The 20,626-nt window shown below is 41.5% G+C and overlaps 1 protein-coding gene and 1 long non-coding RNA gene across 2 annotated transcripts in view; one reads left to right on the top strand and one right to left on the bottom strand.

The window, feature by feature from the left end:
- Positions 1-20,626, bottom strand: part of musk (muscle, skeletal, receptor tyrosine kinase) — a 59,020-nt gene that overhangs the window by 4,828 nt on the left and 33,566 nt on the right. The window contains exons 9-15 of the mRNA XM_067432599.1: positions 7,300-7,563; positions 5,228-5,391; positions 4,659-4,682; positions 4,331-4,419; positions 2,508-2,667; positions 2,207-2,393; positions 398-592 (exon numbers count right to left, since the gene is read on the bottom strand). Coding sequence (XP_067288700.1) covers positions 398-592; positions 2,207-2,393; positions 2,508-2,667; positions 4,331-4,419; positions 4,659-4,682; positions 5,228-5,391; positions 7,300-7,563 — 1,083 coding nt within the window. The remainder of the gene's footprint in view (positions 1-397; positions 593-2,206; positions 2,394-2,507; positions 2,668-4,330; positions 4,420-4,658; positions 4,683-5,227; positions 5,392-7,299; positions 7,564-20,626) is intronic.
- On the top strand, positions 1,866-2,631 carry LOC137061928 (uncharacterized). The gene is made up of 3 exons (XR_010901186.1): positions 1,866-2,142; positions 2,251-2,339; positions 2,498-2,631. It is a non-coding gene; the product is annotated as an uncharacterized lncRNA (long non-coding RNA).

Raw genomic sequence — 20,626 nt, 5'->3', positions numbered from 1 at the left:
AGTTTCATATTGAAACACATCACATGTTTAGTGTGACCGATTCAGTATCTTATTTCAGGAGACAGCCATATGGTGTATATATTTTACCCACTGCTGTAATTCCCAGGGGTCTCTATATACATTATATCAGGGTTACATTGTGGTTTGGTCTTTATACGTCAGACCTTTGTATGCTGATTCACCATTGGCTCATTTCTCCCCCAAATGTAACTGGTGAGTCACTAAAGAGTTTTTAAGAACTTAGTCATTGTTCTATAAAATTGATTAATTTAATCATTCACATAGTGAAAAACATGCAAAGGAAATCATGATCAGTATAAACATGGACAGTGCCAAACCAGGGCAGACATTATCACCATTGGTGTTAAATTTGCTTGTAACATTTGGTAGCTCTCACCTTGCCTGAAACACCCTACCGAAAGCCCCCTCTCCAATGTCACGGACATATTCAATGTTGTTGCGTGGATATTCGAGACCGAGGAGCTTGGAGTTAAGGAGGAGAGGCAGCCGTTGGTACATGGGGTTTGGGTGAAGTCTGTCCAACAAGAGCTCCGAGGGGAGGGTGGTCAGAGTAGGTGTCTCCAGTACCCTACTGAATATAGAAGCACAACTTGTTTGTTTTGACATATGTATCTTATAATTTAAGTAATTCAACTTCCAAAGCAACTTTAAGTACACTTTTTGTGAGAGTTCCCAGTAGTAGGTGTGTTCTACTCTCAAGGAGACTTCTGGAGGACCACTTTCCTGCAGAGTTTAGCTTACCAAGATGTCCAGGTGTACTTGAAAATTACAAGAAGATGTGTGGGAAAGGATTGGTGGTAAAATCTATATAATTGTGTGTATCTAAGAGATAGGGTAGCCAGTCTTGCCTCTGGAGGGCTATTCCTGCAGATCAGTTCCAGCCATGCTCAAATACACCTGCTTGTTACTTTCAAGTAAGCCTGAGCACTTTGATTAGCTGGTTTAGGTGTGTTTGACCAGGTTTGGAGCTAAACTTTGCAGGATGGTTGACCTGGTGGCCAATGGTTACCCATGTTTAGAGCAGGGGTTTCCAATCCTGCTCCTGGAAGGCCACTGGCCAGCAAAGTTTTGCTCCAACCCCAATTACAAACACCCAAACCAGCTAAATAAGGTCTTACAAGGCATAGTAGAAACGTCCGGGCAGGTGTGTTGAAGCAAGTTGGAGCTACAGTCTGTAGGACAGTGGCCTCCTGGAGAAGATTTGAACACCCCTGTTCTAGTTCCTTAGATCAGAGGTCTTCATCACTGCTAAAGGGGACCAACTCTCCTTCAGATGCTGCATTCCAATTTGTTTTTATTATGCCCTTCACTCGCTAACTTCCCTCAGTAACGTTCACTCAGATGTGCGTCATTGCTTACGTTGCATGAATGCCCACTACTGGCGGAACCTTCGCAATGAGCTGAACGAATGCCCTAAGCCCTTGATCACTTGGAATCCACTATGTAGTGTATTTTATTATTTATTTGTTCCTTTACGAAATTGATTAATACAGCATTCTATATGTATATAGGTGTGTTTGGGCTGTTTTAAATGTTTTTAAAAATAATTAAAATGTCATAGAGTTGTTTGTGGTGGGGTAAATTAAACGTGATATGCGGTGACATTACAGTCGCGTTGCATTGGTCCCTCGGTCAAAATCGAGGGAGCAAGGGTCTGTCCATATAAACTTACCTTGCCCACTTCACGAAGTGGAGTGCACTTCAAAATGGTGGCGGGGATTCCCCCCGGGGGAAATTGCTTAGGGAAGTTTGCAAGTGCGTATCTAACAGTGGAGTGGAACGCAGCAAGTTTAGCTCTAACCCTAATTGAAGACAGATGAAGCTAATCACACTCTTTAGGATTACTTGTTGAAAATACACAGGCAAATGTGCTGAAGCAGGTTAGAAATAAACTTTGCAGGACAGTGGGTCCCCAGGAGCAGGGTTGAAGACCTCAGCCTTAGATCATGTGTCTTGCTAGAGTTAGATTTAGGGTTGGGACTATGATTTAATAGGAAATGTTATTTCATGACTAACAAAATATTTAAATATTAATTCACACCCTACTTGGTACATCTCTTACATCGGACCTTATAAATAACCCTTTTTGGGGTTTGAGCCTTCAACATTTTACCCGCACAGGTAATTCTATGAATTATATAAATGACCATATGACTTAAATCAAAATAATCAGTTCATTATTTACCTTTTCCTCTTGTTCCACATTTTCTTTTGTCTGTGGCACATGAGGATGAGTATGGTGAAGAAGGCTGCCCCAGCAAAGCCAGCAATGATAATGATGATAACACTCATTGAGTAGGCTGTGGACACAGGAGGAGGTGGGTAAAACTGGACTGGTTTTGGAATTGTCGGTGCAGTCTTCACACCGATAACTGTAGAAAAGAATAATACTGTTGATGCAGATGATTGTGTCAGAGTAAGCCAGCAATCTAGGATTAACTACTCCAGTCAACAATGTATCTTATTTATTGCTCAGGTGTACATACCTTCTCCACATTTGGGCACACGACAGTACTCCCAGCGTACATTGGGGTTTGTGGTGTAGCACCATGGCCTGTCACTCTCTCCGCCTGGGTTACGACAGTAGTTTTCTGCATTTCGCAACTCAGGAATCACATCTACAGAGAGTCTATGTTGATGGGGATACTGAATAGGATAAAAAGAGAATGGTCAAACAAGAAACTCAAACCTGTGGTAATTTTCATATCTTCTGCGGCTAAATTTCCATTATCCCTGATATTTCCACCATTCCCAGTTTGAAACCCACTGCATGCATTAATCTTTCAACACTGTTTTGAAAAGAGACAAGATCTTCTCCATTCAAAACTTCATTTCAAAGGAAACCTCTGGATTTGTGTATTTTGACCCTCCATTGTTTTTGCTGTAAAAACATTGTTTCCTGTGTACATAATGTTTGAAGGTCACTGAGCGCATGCCAACATGCAGCATTCAGATTGTTTGGGGTTAGGGTATTGTTTGAGGAAATAATAATAATAATAACCTAAACAAGCTGGTATATTTGATTACAGTTGCAGTGGAAAATGGTAGCACGTTAAAATGCATGAAAAAAGAAAATTAAATTTGGTTTATTAATTTGTGCAATTATAATCCTTTGTCCAATATGCAAATGTTGTTTATCTTCACATTTTCAGTTACACATTTGAGTTTTGTGTTGTGTTAAGAGCATCTCAATATACAGTTTGTTAACAATGGTAGATTTTCTTTGCGAAATGCTATTTGCTATCATTGCTTCATGACTGCAAGGCCCTAACCATCTCTTAAAATTTGGGGAGACCAAAGTTGTTGTTGTTGTTGTGTGTGTGTGGGGAAGAGGGGGGTATTGGTCTTATTGGTTTATTTAAAGGAATTAAATTATTAAAGGATTTAAATCGATTTAAGGAAATAAAGAAAAATGAATAAGAGTGGTCGGTAAACGTTCCAGTTCTATTGTAGTTATGAAGTAAAGTTTGTTAATTTGCAAATAACCGTATGCACATATTCACTCTTATTTTTGTTTGCCTAATATGTAAATACACATATTGTCACGTCAAATTCAGTTATGATTTCCATAAATAATATCCTATTTTCAATTCAAATTGGTGAAATTTCATAAAAAATGTCAAATAGTTTGCATCACTTGATATTACTGTTGGTTGCTGAACATTTTTATTGTAAAAAAGTTGTCAAATATAACATGTTTAGCTACTCTCTTTAGCTACACTCTTTCACTGCTATAACTAAAGTCTGGTGCTAGAATTAGCAGTTAGCCCCGCCTTCTTTGATTCTTACATCTTACTCGTTCTGACAGTGAGGAGCGCTGTAAGACCACTGAGGCAGCCCAGCCTAAAAATATAACATTTTACTTTTGTCATCTTAAAAACAAACAGGGCGGTGTGTAATGGACGACAGCAGAGCAACATCAAGAATATAAAATATTGACTATAAAAATATTAAATATACATTTGCCCATTTCTAATTATTCCCCCTCGATCTCTATGCACGACTGCATTATCTAATGTCAAAAAATGCTGCATTACCTACAATGGTAGGCTAAAGCAATGCATAAACAGCTACTTGGCTAATTAGCTAACATTATTTTCCCTGCACATGCAGTCAAAGTGATACCAGCCTTGGTGAATAAGAAGCAGTACTTATTGCAAATTTGATTAAATATTACAAAGACATAACATTATTTAGAGTAACATACATTGAATAATCTCACAAAACACAAGCAGGAACATTGTTTAGGAAAGTAAAACAAACAAACAAACAAAAAAAGTTCTATGCTGACTTGAATACAAACATTTACCTGCTGGTTCCATTGCTGACAGGGAATGGCAGATGCTGTGACATTTTGAGTTCCTTGGTAAAATCTTCCTTTGTCATTGTAGCACGTTGCTATATATGCATATATAAATAGAGATATATAAATCACAACCGGTCAAATATATTGAAATTTGTGTTTAGATGATCATTATTGCAATTTGACAGAAACTTCAAAAATTGTAGTGGAGCCTAAAGGCCTGAGGCCATTAGTAAACATTATAATTTGTGTAATTTGAAATAAATTAATAAATAATAGCACTCAGACTTTTAGACCCCACTATATGTGAAGATAATATAAAACTCGTACTTACATGTAACTTGGTCTTTATTGATATCTGAATAAAGCAAAAAAAAAAGAATGTGTTTTTCATTGAAACTTAATATATTAATTGTAATTAACCAATTGTGTGACTTTTCATGCAGGTTTCTAAAAGATACACAACACAATTGCCACTTTCCTACAATATTTCACCATTTCATCGCCATTTCACACTGAATTTTGCGAGAAAGACGTCAGTTTGCAAACATGCCATGGAAACTATTAAATGGGAACATTTACTCAGCTGTCCAACTGATCCTTCCTCACATGCTTTGGCTATAAAACACTAATCTTGTCCATCTACAGGTTTGCTGTCTTCACATTCCTCATAAGTCATTTCACATAAACAAACAAAAAAAAATAATCCTCCAGCATTGTCCTGCCAAGAACCATACGTGACATTTTTCCACTAACACCCATTGTTTTTATGGGACGGATTCTTTATGAACATCACAGACAATCAGCCCCAAAAATATCACAAGATTTTCATAACTAAACAAAGATTGAGTCGAATGGCACCCCACAGGAAGATGTACAGTTATATAATAGTATGTCGCTCACCAACGTAAGGAACTGCTGTACATGAGGATGGGTCTGTTTGTTGCCTGGGTAGAGAGGTGCATTCTGGGAGAGTGATGCTATGGGGGAACTCTCGATGAGAACTTTCCTCAGCAGAACGCCACTCCTTATAACAGTACAGCTCTTTCACTGCGAGACAGTGCTCCCTGTGAAACAACAGCAAGAGTGTCCACACACTATGTATATGGGCTGTCAATAGATGTTTTTAATCGCGATTAATCACACGTGTGTTGTGCTTAAGCAGTCGCCATTTATCTTATTAAACACATTCATTTTGTCATAATTTGCTATAACCAAAGTAAGCAATCAGATTGAAGGGTAATTCTCAGAAAACTGTTTTATGCAAGCTTCAAGGATCATTGGAGACTCCAAAAGGAAACCAAATAACTAAATATAAGTCCTAAGTTTGAGTCCATTCCATTCTCCTATTATATAATACATTTGTACATACCTAAGCACCCATGATTTTCTTTTTTTTAAAATACTAAGAACCTTTACAGAATCCATCACAGTATAGTATGTGTACAGAGCAACAACAATTAGATTGTTTTCTTTCTTGACATTTTATAATTTTTGTAAAAGCATATATTTCGAAGCCCAATAAAGTGTATCCATCCATCATAAAAGTAATTCATACAGCTCCAGAAGGTTAATAAAGGCCTTTTGAAGCCAAGCGATGCTTTTTTGTAAGAAAAATATCCATATTCATAACTTTATAAACTACAATCACAGGCTTCCGGTAAGTTAGAATTTGCTCTATTCTCTGCGCTTCCTCGTCTGTATATACTTCACGGCACATTCGCGGACAGCCATTACCAAAAAAGCTGAAAAAAGAAAGTCATATACACCTAGGATGGCTTTAGGGTGAATAAATTATGGGATAAGTTTAATTGTTTGGGTAAACTAACTATTTAAATGCATGAATGTTTCAGTTCTAACATGGATGGCTTTATAATTGCTGTAATAGTATAAAACTCTCTGATATTTTACTAACAATTACAAAATAATAAAATAAAGCATATTTTTTAATCATGGAAGGGTTTAATTTGTCACCGTCAGAGCTCATTTCCCAGTACATTCAGCATATTAATCATATTTGGGGCAGCAGTGGCTCAGTGGTTCATGGCTGCCTACAAACAGGAAGGTTGGTGGTTCAATCCCCGGCTCCACCTGAACATGTGCCGAGAAAGACACTTAACCCCAGCTGCTCCTGGCGAGCTGGATGGTGCCTTACATGGCTGACATTGCCGTCGGTTATGAACAGGTGAATGTGAGGCAAGATAGGGCCATAGGGTCTGTTGAAAGCGCTATAACTAATATTTGACTGCGTACAATACTTGCTCTGCTAGTTAGAACATCTGTAAAATGTTAAGAAAGTAACATTTTATTCCACATTGGGTTGAAAAGCCAGCCTAGAAATCTAGACGCACCCTAGCGGCAGACGCAAGTATCGTCTAGCAACTCTCAATACACGTCTGAGCTGTAAAAAACAAACTCTGGTCAGGCCAATCACATCATGTATCGAGTTGGTGGGTGGGGCTTAACATAATGATGGCTGAGTTGAGCTTGCGTGCTACTAGTAAACACAGAAGCTGGCGAACGGCTGTCTTTCGAATCAGCTTTGACCGCGACTCTGGAAGACCTGGAGTTAAGCTTTTCTCTGAGAAAAGAACAAAGAATGGCACTGAAGTCATTTTTAAAAAGGGAAGATGTGTTGCCAACCAGATACACCAAAAGTTTAATCTATCAGCTCCGCTTCACCTTCATTGCTCTAGTTGGTTGTACCGCTATTCCAATTGTGTGCAGATTGAGTTTGAAAGACAACCGTCTATCCCGCCCCTCGGATTGAGCCCTGTCAATGTTTAGTTTCCAGACCAAACATCTGGATTTTGGTCTGGCTTGTCAGGCGATTGAAAAGCCACATACAAATAATGACTCAATTGTTTTTATTCGTTTTGGTTACTTTCCTATACTATAAAGAGTATAAAGAAAAAGGTATGTTATATATGGTGCATAACCATGTACCCCAAATGCACAACAGAGTAGAACATGACCTGCAGACAGGTTTAGGTGCTGGTCCTATTCCCGAAGGATTGCAGTCCTGAAAGGTTGCGTGGCAGAGCAGCGATCTGGCAGCAGGCCTGCAGAATGAGCTGACCCCATCCAGTTCCCCCCATACGCTCTGAGCCAGGTACTCCTGAGCATCCTCTGGGTTCGGGAGAGAGTAGTTGAAAAACACCAGAGCGTCGCGACGGAGCACGCTCTGACACACGTCGCCTCGGTATGTGCTGCAATATCCAGCGCTGCCTTTGTATAGTCTACATAAGATAAATAAGATAGATACATCACAATGCAAAATTAAACACAACACAACAATGACATAACACAATGATAGGGTGCTCAGTGTCCAACTTCCAAAGAAGCAGAGTTTCTTGTTTGCATGACACGTGGACTTAATAAATACTTATCTTGAGCAAAATAAGCAAGCTGACATTTAGTACAGTCTATATATTTTATTTTGAATACATGCAAATGTCATTTATGTCTTTTGAGTACGTCAAGAGATTTACAGCATGTTGTTTTAAGAGTGCGCATGTGCAGACGTACTCTAGTACGCAAGAATGACTGATGATTGAATCTGGAAATAAAGCAAAATAACTGAGAAAAATAAGAATTAGTCCTCAGGTGCCATAATTTATATCACAAAATCTAGCATGAATTCGATCTCAAAATAATTAATTAATTACTCCACCACCTGCGTGACATCATTAACCAACGTGGTTGAACGACAGATTTGCAACAATTACCGGTTTGAGAAACAGTCGTGACTAGCTCGTTGATTTCTTCAACGATGCGACGTATTATGGTAGTTTAGCAGTGAGTAACATCGTTTCTCGGGAAACGCACCTCTGGATGGTTGCAAGGATGTTATTTATGCGCTTTTAACTGTTCAAGTAAACCCTTGTGAAAAAGAAGTGCACTTAATTCAATAGAATGTGCAATTCAGAAATAACAGTTTTAAACACAAAATTGTATGCGTTTTGGATGTTCATTTACACAGCATTTTGGCTAAAAATGGCAAACTTTTGAAAGAGGGTTTCTACAAAGGTTTTTTACAAAGATGCACAAATCTGTGAAAATGGTGATGTCATGTGCGTGTCACGTGCAATGTGGCACCAGGCGTGGCGCAAGTGTTTTTTGCTAGTTTCAGCAAGATAATTTATCAGTTATCATTTTCATGTCCAGCGCCAAATAGCAAATGTATTTGCGCCTATTTATGCGCCCGTGGATTTGCTGGTCTGAAAATGAGGTGTGTTCAGGCGCATTGTTGACGCTTTGCTATTTTGAGGCAACTGAAAACGGCTGCGTCATTAACCAACTCAGCTACTTAAAGCTACACTGTGTGATATTTTCCCCCATCTAGAGGTTAAAAGGTATATGACCATCCAGTGAATATTAGTTCCAGTTCCTCTCAATTCTGATTTTGTTTTAACTCCTACTGTAGCCGATTTAGTCCAAGATTAACATGGCAATCTCCCTTTTCACATTTGACACAGTGTCATCGAGTGTTAAAACGCAAAAGGCAAAGCTTGAATTTACTTTCAATGTACAAGTTACTTTACTTAAAATGTACTTTCAAGATGGAGGGGCAACATGGCGACCAGCATTCGAACCCCTCACCCGTATGTATTTTCAGTGGTATATTATAAACTTACGAAAATACTTTATTACTTGAAATAAGTAAAGATACATTAATGAGCACATATATTTTTGAAAGAACTAAGTGTTTTTAGCTAAGAATAAACAAACTTTTTTTTTTTTTTAAATTTACACAGTGTAGCTTTTAAGGTGCACTATGCAACTTTCCGTCCACTGGAGGGCGCCTATTCTAAACAAAGGCGTAGTTTGATGACGCCAAGTGTGAGCTCAGTATCTTGGGACATGTGGTCTTCACCTCACAGCCGGTGGAAAATAGGACACGGGCAGAAATCATGTTCAAGGATGCAGTTATTAACGTTACTGTAGTGTAAAGCAGAGCAGGACGAATGTTGTGGAGCTGAGCACGGCCGCTGGAGTGATTGTTATACAAACACACGGCTCGCGAGTACCAGGACTTTTATTATGACGGGACGGGACACAGTCGCCGGGCGTGCACTTCCGCTTTTTCCGGTCATGATTATAAGGTAAAGCAGCTCTGTTTATCATATTTACATTTAAGTGTGTTTAAAATGATGTTATGACATTATTATGTGCGTTCGCTCAGCGCTGCTGTGACATGTTCACACTTCTAAGAGAAAAGCGCTTCTGCAGAATAAAACCGAGGGTAATGCAGATATGACACGATTGACAGGTGACTCGCTCAAAAGCTATGCTGAAACGTCCCCCTTAGTTAAAATAGCAATTTTCTCACAATTTACAAATAGTAGGAAACATTTGGGATATTGTAATTACTCAACTGAACAAAATATATAACACTGGCCTAGTGTTTTTTTTATATTTTACTGCAAAAATACTACATAGTGCACCTTTAATAGGGAGAACCGTTTAGACCATGCACTGGGCGCGCATACCCTTTTTTTTTTTTTTTTTTTTTTTACAAAAGTGAATTCGGAAGTGCACTCGCAACGCACGCTTTAGAAGTAAAAAATAAAGTGGGTTCAAATAACTGCATTTGACACACATGTAAGCTATAATAAATTGTCATTATATTTTTAAAGTATATTATTTCTGTAATAAGTACTCGTTTTAAAAGCATGTTTCAATAAAGAAAAGGGCCCACCTTTAAATATTCTGGCCGATACATGACTTGGCTCCCTCCTTAAATATACATTTTTACTTTGTTTTACTTGTTTAAATGTACACCAGTTAAAATGTCTGATGGCTTTGAAAAGTAACAGCTCACCTCTCCTCAACAAACTGCATAATCTGAGGCATTATTCATGTTTGTAGTACAAATAGTGCAGGAACAAACCATAGCTCTCTGAGAAATAATAATGTAATGCTTACCTAGCAAACTGTGTTTATGAGATATGTAGTGGGGTTTGGAAGTTGTCAAAGAGTAACTTTACCCTCATTATTGACTTCTGAATGGCTGTTTTGGACTCAAGTCATATAAAGATGCTGCTTCAAGATTTCCATACATAACTCGCCTCATGACTATAAGTGCTGACTCATGTATACACTCTGCACAATTGACAAGAATAAAGTGCACTTCTTACAATTAGTTCATTCTGTTTAACTTAGCTCTAATTGCATCCAGATGCTGAATCTGAATCGTTGGAAAAATAGCTAGGTTTATTTAAGTTCATGCGTAACTTAGACCATATGGCGTGTCTGGCTTTTACGGCAGGAGTGAACTGCGTTATCCAGCACATGTGTATATGTTTGCGTTTATCATTTCAAATCAACAGAAACATGATGATTCAATTTGAGTGGCTCTTTCCAGTGAAAGAACTCCCGTCAGCGCAAACGCAAGTTTTTGAAAAACTTCCGACTGACTTGAGTCATGCAGTTCACTGTTGAGATCTGTCTTTCATTTGTTGTATTGCATACAGGTTTCTTATCATTTGTATTTCCATAGCTCTCAGTCCAAAGATGACGTCATATTGAATGACAAGGCCTGTTAACATGATTCACTGAATCTTATGCCGCCTTCACGTGCTATCGGAAACTTGATAATTACAACTTTTGAAGTCGTGATTATGAGCTCATCCCATTCAAATTTTGTTTATTCAAAAAATATTAAAAGTGCACCCCCCCTGCTTCCCCCTCACACACACACACACACACACACACACACACACACACACACACACACACACACACACACACACACACACACACACACACACACACACACATAAATAGTGTGACTATAACACCGAGCACATTTTTGCAAATATGTGAAACAAAATCAATAGTTTAGACACAATGCAGTAAAAAAAGGTAAAAAAAGGAAAAGGTTACACTCTAAAACATTAAGAGTTCAAAACAGACACAAACACTCAGACACACACACATGCAATCAGAGACACACGAACCACAATTTGATACACATACAAATTAACTTGCATGGCTGTTATTAATGTGGTAAAATTGAGCCAAAAGTCTCAAATATGAGGTTAAAATCAGATCTGATTATGCGGTGATATAACATACCTGTTCCTTTTTCTTAAATTTTTTATACATTCAAAATATTATCATTTGTGCTCAGGTTTGAATGTAGTTTGAATGTAGTTGATTAATGCAAAAAATGACATTCAAATCAACATTTTTTTTTATTTTATTCTAAAGCTTGACAAAAAAAAGTCTTTGAGAATGTCTACGTATAAATCCAAATCCACAACTTAATACAAATAAGTATTTAAAAACACTAAAGAGTTTATAAGCCACTTTATAGAGAGTTATATAGGAACCATAGTGGTCATAACAGGGCATTACATCAGTTTTAAGGTTTTAGTCTTTTGACTGGGAAGAGGACAAGTGTGACCCCTAAACGAAGAGGACTAGAGGGTTAAAATGTAATTTATTCCTGTGATCAAAGCTATATGTTTAGCATCTAGTGTACTCAGTCACATGAGCCTTTAGAAATCACATTTGGTAAAAACATAATTTATAACATTATAAATGCCTTTTGTCACTTTTGATCAATTAAATGCATCCTTGATGAACAAAAGGTTTCTTTTTCTTCCAAAAATCTGACCAACCTCAAAAATGTAAATAATATTATTTTACCAAAAGATAATTATGAAAATTTGTATATTAAGACAATTATATTATTTTAATATATATATATATATATATATATATATATATATATATATATATATATATATATATATATATATATATATATATATATATATATATATATATATATATATATATATATATATATATATATATTAAAACAACAGCATAGGATTATTTTTTTATTTGTTTGCCTTGTCAGATGTGGTAATGTGCTAAAATGTCATTCAAATAATGCCTGGTATAAAAATAGGCTTTTTTTTCTACATTGAAATCACACTATTTTAGTGACCTTGTTACATGTTCTTACTATATATTATGGAAACTATAAATTATGCATAATTACATGCAACTAGTCCTAAACCAATCCCTAATACTAACCCTAACTCTAAAGTAAGTACATAGTTAATTATTATTACTCAGTACTTAAATGTATAATTATACTGTAGGCCTAAGACACCTTAAAATAAAGGGTTACAGTTTATTTTTAAGGTGTCATTGTTACAGTGTAATAAAATACAGAGTAATATTAATTAACAAGTGTTCTTATTGTGGCGGGGCGGTAATTGGTAAAGATTCACACTAGTGCACAACTAGAACAACGCAGACTACGCCACCCCGTTTCTATGAACGGGGAAATTTAGACCCAAAAATAAAGCACACAGGTTAGTTTCCACTAAGCACAAGAGACGGGGGTATAAATACAAAACACTTTTATTTCACAATAATAGTTAAAACTGTAGAAAAACGATTGACCAGACAAATGAAATCAAGAAAATCAAACACTTTTCAGGCTGAGGCTTACCAGTAGGGTGGCTAGCTGCACAGTGAGTATCTTAGGGCACACCACTCGCCCAAGTACGCTCCACACAAAACACCCACACCACACACACACACACCAAGTGAGGGAGACGCAACGGCCACGGCAAAAACACTCTGCGAGAGAAACACCACCACCACAGGGCCAAACAGCCAGCCTCCCCCACCGGAGGCCCACAGCTCCCGAAACAAACAAAAAAACAAACAACAATTAATCAACACACAGAACTCACAATCCGCATTGGATCAAGCCCAAACCACAGATGATGAATATGGACAAGTCACTGGCCACAATGGCCCAAACGAAGACGGAACCTGTTACGTTTAAGCCAAAAGCTCACGAACCTCATCACAACGACAAATCTCGAGAAAAGAACAAAAGCAAAACTGAAAATATAAAAGAAGCAAAAACAATCGGAGCTCAAATCAAAAATTAATCAAGAAGAAAACATTAAAGACATTAACAAATACTCAAATCAGTACATTCAAACCAACAAAAACAACAAATTAAACCTCCCAAGGGCCAGATCATAAATGTTCTTCCAAGGCGTCCCTAGGAAGAACACAGGCCAAGAGGAAAACAAAAAAAACAAATCAACACGCTGCAGATGGCGATTACCAGTGGAGCAAATGTGCTCTATTAACGGCACATCTCTCGTTAAGTGACGGCTCGAACTGGCCACCGTTCTCAAGCCACCAGCATCAGCGCGAAGCAACAAAACAAACAAAAAAACAAATCAAATGCCAATGGTCACAAAAATACTACAAATATAGCAGCAGAACAAACAATGCAGTCTTCAATGTTGTATAAGGAGTAACTTATTCGCCCTGCAGTCCACAGTGACGAGATGTTGAGCGTGTTGTATAAGGAGTAATTTATTTGCCCTGCAGTCCACAGTGACGAGATGTTGAGCGTGTTGTATAAGGAGTAATTTATTTGCCCCTGCAGTCCAGTGACAAAATGCTCACGAGAAATTGCCCCCACTAAAATAGACACAAATGAAGACAGATCAGTCAGACATCAACCCAATAATGCTCAAGGGACTCGATATACATACCCAGAAGTAGATTGCTAAACACACAGGTTCAGTTTACTCGCGGTTTTTATCCCAAAACTCAACGAACGGCAAATATGCGGGTGTTCCATCAGCGCATACACAGACTGCAATATGATCGAGGCATAAGTTACAAATCACACCACAAATGTTAAATCCACCGGAATCAACATACCTGGAGTGAAAGACAGCCCGTACCCAACAGCAACGTCGCGCCAATCCTAAACACAACCTGGCTACAAATAAATACACACACTTAACAGTGCATAAACACCAGAAGCAACATTAGCCAAACAGCTACATACCTCCCGCAAAGCTGCGTGCACACAGCCACAAATGACAATGATTGTATCATGCCCATTCAGGTGCGTAAACTACGTCTTAAATACACATGGAGTGACAGCCAATAGGCTCTCACACCAGTCATTCAGGCGATAGTCGCGTTAAAAGGGGCGGTACCCAGACTGCCCCACTACAATCTACCCCTGGTTCTTGCATCGTCGCCCCGACGGTGGACAAAACCCCACTACAGCCAAAAAAAAGACTTAGTGCCAGGGCCTAAAAAGGGCAAAAACAGAATTAGATGCGGGAACTATGGTAGACACACCACTCCTCCCTGGTTCTACTGCCTGAGGGAGGTGGTGCAGATTAGGATGATGACCAGCGTTAGCTCGCCTCGTCCGCCGCAAGACCAGTTCACCATTACCAGACTGACTTACAGGTGAGGGTTCCCTGACGGACTCTAAATCTGAAGATACCACACCAGATGGTCCAGGAACCACTAAAGTTGTAGGGGCAGTATTTTCGATTAGGCGTCGAGGAACAAGGGCAGGAAAAGATGCTGGGTCCCTTAATGTTGACCCACCAACACCCTGTGGAGTTTCGGGTACCAAGACCCACAGATCGACCTCCTCAGACGGAGAGTCATCCAATGGTGGAACCTCCACTACTACAGGGCCATCTGCAGGACTAACAGCAGGAGAATCTCTTTGTATACGGGTCTTCAACAAAGAGCGGTGAACCCGTTTTACCTTACTCAAATCATCTACTGGCGCAATTGTGTATACCGACCCACCTACCGGAGGCGCTCTCAAAACCTGATACACCACTGGGCTCCACAGGTCCTGGATCTTATGGCGCCCTCTCACGCCATAATCACGAAGGTAAACCAGCTGACCCTCCCCCAATGGTGTATCACGAACTTGCAGGTCGTGCTGCTTCTTGCGACGCTCGGCCATCACCTTCAAATGTTCTCGCGCCCCCTCAAAGGCAACCTGCAAGCGGGTTTGGTGCTCCAACACCCACTCATTTACACCACCTGCTACCATTTCCTGGCTTCTACCTAGCAAAAAGTCAATAGGGAGCCTTGGCTCTTGGCCAAACATCAGGAAGTAAGGTGACTCACCAGTTGCTTGATGAGGGGTAGTGTTATAGCAAAAGAGCATCTGAGGGAGAGCCGAGACCCAATCTGCCTTCCGAGAAAGAGGTAGGGTACGCAGGAGATTATGCAGGGTCCTGTTAAAACGTTCGCACTGCCCATTACCTGCTGGGTGGTAAGGGGTAGTGCGAGATTTCTCAATCTGATAGAGACCACAGAGCTGCTGTATTAAAGAAGACTCAAAACTACGGCCCTGATCAGAATGAATGCGTCCAGGGACACCAAACTTGTAAAACCATTCCGCCACCAACGTGCGGGCCACAGTTTCAGCTCGCTGATCCCGAGTGGGGACTGCCAGGGTGTATTTTGTGAAGACGTCGGTCATCACCAAGACATTTTCCAACCCCGAGCGAGATGGTTCGAGCAGTGTAAAATCAATGGCCAAGATTTCATTTGGCCTAGAAGCTAACAGATGACCCATGAAACTACGAGCTACTGGCTGCGTATCCTTGGCGACCTGACACCTTTCGCACTCCCGACACCACTGGGCTACATCGGATGTCAGTCCTGGCCAATAGTAACGCTGTCGCACTAGCTCGGTGGTCCGTTCGACCCCTTGGTGTCCATGTCCCTGGTGCACTTGTGTCAAAACTTCACTATGCAAAACAGCTGGCAGGACTACCTGGAGAATCTCCTCACCACCGTTAGAACGAAACACACGGCGATGCAGAACCCCTTCTTTCTCCAGCAATCGATCCCACTGACGCAGTAAAACTAGGGCTTGTTTGGGCAGCTGGCGTCGCTCTTCAGAGCTGGGACGTGCCCCCAGTCTCCAGAACACCAAAATCTCCCCAATCACTGGATCTGCCTCCTGCAATGCCTTCATGTCACCTACCAGACTAGGAAACACAGAAACTACAGCCTGGGTAGCTGGCATCACTAGATCTACCCCTGATGCGTGTGCCAGGACCTTTGGTACCTCAGTCCCTGGTACCAAGCCTCTCACCTCACTATAACTAGCAGGGTCCTGTCTGGAAAGGGCATCGGCATTCCGGTTATTCCTCCCTGGCCGATAGCGGATACTAAAATCAAATGCTGCAAGTTGAGCAGCCCAGCGCTGCTCGGTAGCCCCAAGCTTCGCAGTGGTCAGATGGCTGAGAGGGTTGTTGTCCGTGTAGACAACACACTTCTGCCCTAACAAGTACTCCCTAAATTTCTCAGTCAAGGCCCACTTGAGCGCCAAAAACTCCAACTTCATGGAGCTATAGTTGGACATATTTCGCTCAGTGGGCCTAAGACTGCGGCTAGCATAAGAAATTGGCCGTACTTTACCTCCTTGTTCCTGCGAGAGGACCGCTCCTAAACCCCCATGGCTGGCATCTATCTCTAGGATAAAAGGCAAGGAAAAGTCAGCATAGGCGAGTACTGGGGCAGAAGTAAGCCTACTCTTCAGCTCATCAAAACACTGCTGGCACTGCTCAGTCCAGGCGCCAGAGAAACCTTGTCCCGTTCGTATTCTAGGCTTCGCAGCGGCCCATTCAGCTACCAACTTATGGAGAGGGGCTGCCAATTTCGCAAACCCCTCAACAAAGCGCCGGTAATAGCTTGCAAAGCCCAGAAATGAACGCAACTCTTGCACACTAGTGGGGCGCTGCCAATTAACTACGGCCTCAATTTTACTGGGGTCTGTGGATACTCCCTGAGCTGAGATAACATGTCCCAGATACTTTACCTCATGTTGGAAGAATGCACATTTACCCAATTTAGCCTTCAGACCCTCATGCTCTAAACGACGTAGAACCACCTCCAACCGCTCTAGCTGCTGTGACACCGAGGAAGAGAAGACTATGATGTCATCAAGGTACAGAAGTACAGACCTACATTGCTGGTCCCCAAACATCCGTTCCATTAAACGTTGGAACGTGCTTGGGGCATTGCAAAGCCCAAAGGGCATACGGTTCCATTCGAACAATCCGAAAGGAGTGCAAAATGCGGTCTTAGACTTGTCCTTCTCAGTGACGGGGACCTGATTGTACCCACTGGCTAAGTCCATAGTGGAGAACCAGCAGGCCCCCGTCAAAGAGTCCAACGACTCCTCGATGCGCGGCAAAGGGAAAGCGTCCTTACGGGTCTTTGCGTTCAGTTGGCGGTAGTCAACGCACATACGCAGACTACCGTCTTTCTTTTTAACAAGAACAATTGGGGATGCATATGGGCTACAGCTCTCTCTTATAACATTAGCCTCCAACAGCTGATTAATGTGGGACTTTACCACTTCATATTCCGACGGTGGTATACGCCTGTACCGCTGCCGGACGGGAACGTTATCTAGCAGGGGAATATCATGCGAAATCAGGCCGGTACATCCTAGATCACCCTCGTGAGTGGAAAACACGGACTGAAACCTATAAAGTAGGTCCCTTACCTGACCCTGTTCTGTTTCTGATAAAACAGACAAATCGAGTGCGTCAATCTGTTCTTTAACGCCCGGGATGACCTCACCAGCGGGGGAATGTACTGTGGCTGCCACAGACCGGACCTCACTAACTCCTGATGGCAAACTAACCACACAAACATTATTCAGTGTACCAAGAACAGTGTTAGCATAGAGCAACACGTCAGTGGTTCCCACATTTACCACAGGTAAATAAACAGTACCTCGTGTAACCTGCACTAGTACAGGAGAAGCCAACAGACCAGCTGGTAACCCGGAGTCTGGGGGTTCAAAAAGAACAGTGCTTTTGGCATACTGCTCGGAACAAGTTGCTGCCACAAACTTCATCGTGCCACCTGGGATGCGACAAGGTCTCCGCCCTCGCACTCTAACTCTTCCTGAACGTACCACAAGCGACTGATTATCGACTTGACGACAATGTTGCAGTGCCTGTAAAACAGAATTTGGAACATCTATGGTTGAGAGTGAATCAAACAAGGCCGGGCCATGCCGTCCGAAAAGCCCCTGGTAGCATCGACTAAGGACATTCATTCCCAGAACACCTGGGACCCGTGTACACAAGCCACCAGGAGGATCCCGAACAACAAGCACGCCACACTCTGTAATTACTCGATCGCAGAGTTCGATATTCAACTCCATATATCCAATATAGGGGATTGAAAGACCATTAGCAGCTCTAAGCTGCAACCACTGACACGATTTAAGTCGATCCTGGCCCCATGGTTCGAAATGTTCACGAAAACAACTCTCAGTAATCGTAGTTACCATGGAGCCAGTATCCACCAGACAGGGCACTTGAACCCCACCAATTAAAACAACAAGGTGTGGGCACGATGACATTAGGTGCGACATATTTGAAACGTTTGAGCCAGTTACCTCCCCACCCGTGCTATGGCCCTGAAGCACGGTGGGTGCTAGTTTTCCGACGTTGCTGATGGGCCAGGCCGCCTACCTCCAGCTCTTGATGGGATAGAGGGTGAGAAAAGCTGAGGGCGAGAAGGGACACGTTCCTCGTCACAGTCTCTGGCAAAGTGCCCAGGCTTTTGACACCTTCTACAAATAACTGGTCCCTGCCGGGAAGATTGACCCTGAAACGAGGGAGCCTGTAAACGGGCAAAGCTTTGTGTGAGTTTAGTCAACTGTGCTTGCTGGCTTTTGAGCATATCCCTTAATTCAGCCAACTCAGAATTCCCAGGTGATCCACTCACCCCAACACATGGATCCCCTTGTACTCTATATTGAAGCCCATGAACTGATGGAACAGAATGACTCCTGGGCCTTGTGGTTCCCGGCATGCCCTCCTGCTCCCATCTAATGGCTTCACTACGTACCTCCAACAAAGTTAACGTAGGTTGACGACGTATCAACTGCTTTAATTCACGACGCAGAGCGCTATCAAAAACATGTTCAACGAATTGGTCCCGCAGTAAAACATGTGAATTTGGCATACCATGAGGTGATCGTTGTTTCACTTGCTCAAGGAGACCCATCAGAACGAGGGAGAACTCCAACAGGCTCTCACCCTCCTGTTGCTTCCTCGAGAAAAAGGCCATCTGCAAAGACACATATGACTGCGAGCAACCATACAGTTCCCGCAATGCCGAAATAATTTTGTCTGGGTCTTTACGCTCCACCTCTGGGCGGTACTTAATCTCTTCCCTGGCTTCCCCTTCTAAGTGGTCAAATAGATAAAACGCTTTGTCAGTATCAGAAAGGTGGCGGGCACGCATACAAGCCTGGGCCTCCTCAACCCACTCTTCAATACTGAGGCCGACCCTCCCATTAAACTTTGGACACTTTCGATCTCGTGGTACAAAAACAAATCGTTCTGGTCTAGTGACATCTACATTACTGGGTTGAGCTAGAACAGAAGGCCCAGGGGCAGGGGCAGATATGTCACTGAGACCTGGGGGCACAAGAATACGCTCCTGACGCAACCTCTCATTGTCTGCTCTTAACTGAGCAATCATCTCTCTTAACTCTTGTAACTCCTCTTCCATACTTGAACGATAGAGGCACTTACCAATGAAAGTACGCCCACAATAAGGGCTAGGTTATTACAAGACGTGCACTGCTGTCCTGCTGCCACTCCACACCAAGGAAAAACCAATCCTGCAAACTTGAACAAAAAAAGAAAAACAAAAAAACAACTATATATACACCCACGTCTCTGTCAAAAGTGGAACCCTGCCGACAGCGCCAAAGTGTGGCGGGGCGGTAATTGGTAAAGATTCACACTAGTGCACAACTAGAACAACGCAGACTACGCCACCCCGTTTCTATGAACGGGGAGATTTAGACCCAAAAATAAAGCACACAGGTTAGTTTCCACTAAGCACAAGAGACGGGGGTATAAATACAAAACACTTTTATTTCACAATAATAGTTAAAACTGTAGAAAAACGATTGACCAGACAAATGAAATCAAGAAAATCAAACACTTTTCAGGCTGAGGCTTACCAGTAGGGTGGCTAGCTGCACAGTGAGTATCTTAGGGCACACCACTCGCCCAAGTACGCTCCACACAAAACACCCACACCACACACACACACACCAAGTGAGGGAGACGCAACGGCCACGGCAAAAACACTCTGCGAGAGAAACACCACCACCACAGGGCCAAACAGCCAGCCTCCCCCACCGGAGGCCCACAGCTCCCGAAACAAACAAAAAAACAAACAACAATTAATCAACACACAGAACTCACAATCCGCATTGGATCAAGCCCAAACCACAGATGATGAATATGGACAAGTCACTGGCCACAATGGCCCAAACGAAGACGGAACCTGTTACGTTTAAGCCAAAAGCTCACGAACCTCATCACAACGACAAATCTCGAGAAAAGAACAAAAGCAAAACTGAAAATATAAAAGAAGCAAAAACAATCGGAGCTCAAATCAAAAATTAATCAAGAAGAAAAC

Source organism: Pseudorasbora parva, chromosome 23 (assembly GCF_024679245.1).
Source record: "Pseudorasbora parva isolate DD20220531a chromosome 23, ASM2467924v1, whole genome shotgun sequence".
In the NCBI taxonomy this organism is placed as follows: domain Eukaryota; kingdom Metazoa; phylum Chordata; class Actinopteri; order Cypriniformes; family Gobionidae; genus Pseudorasbora; species Pseudorasbora parva.
The sequence above is the reverse complement of the archived record's forward strand: the minus strand, read 5'-3'. Positions and strand labels throughout refer to the sequence as shown.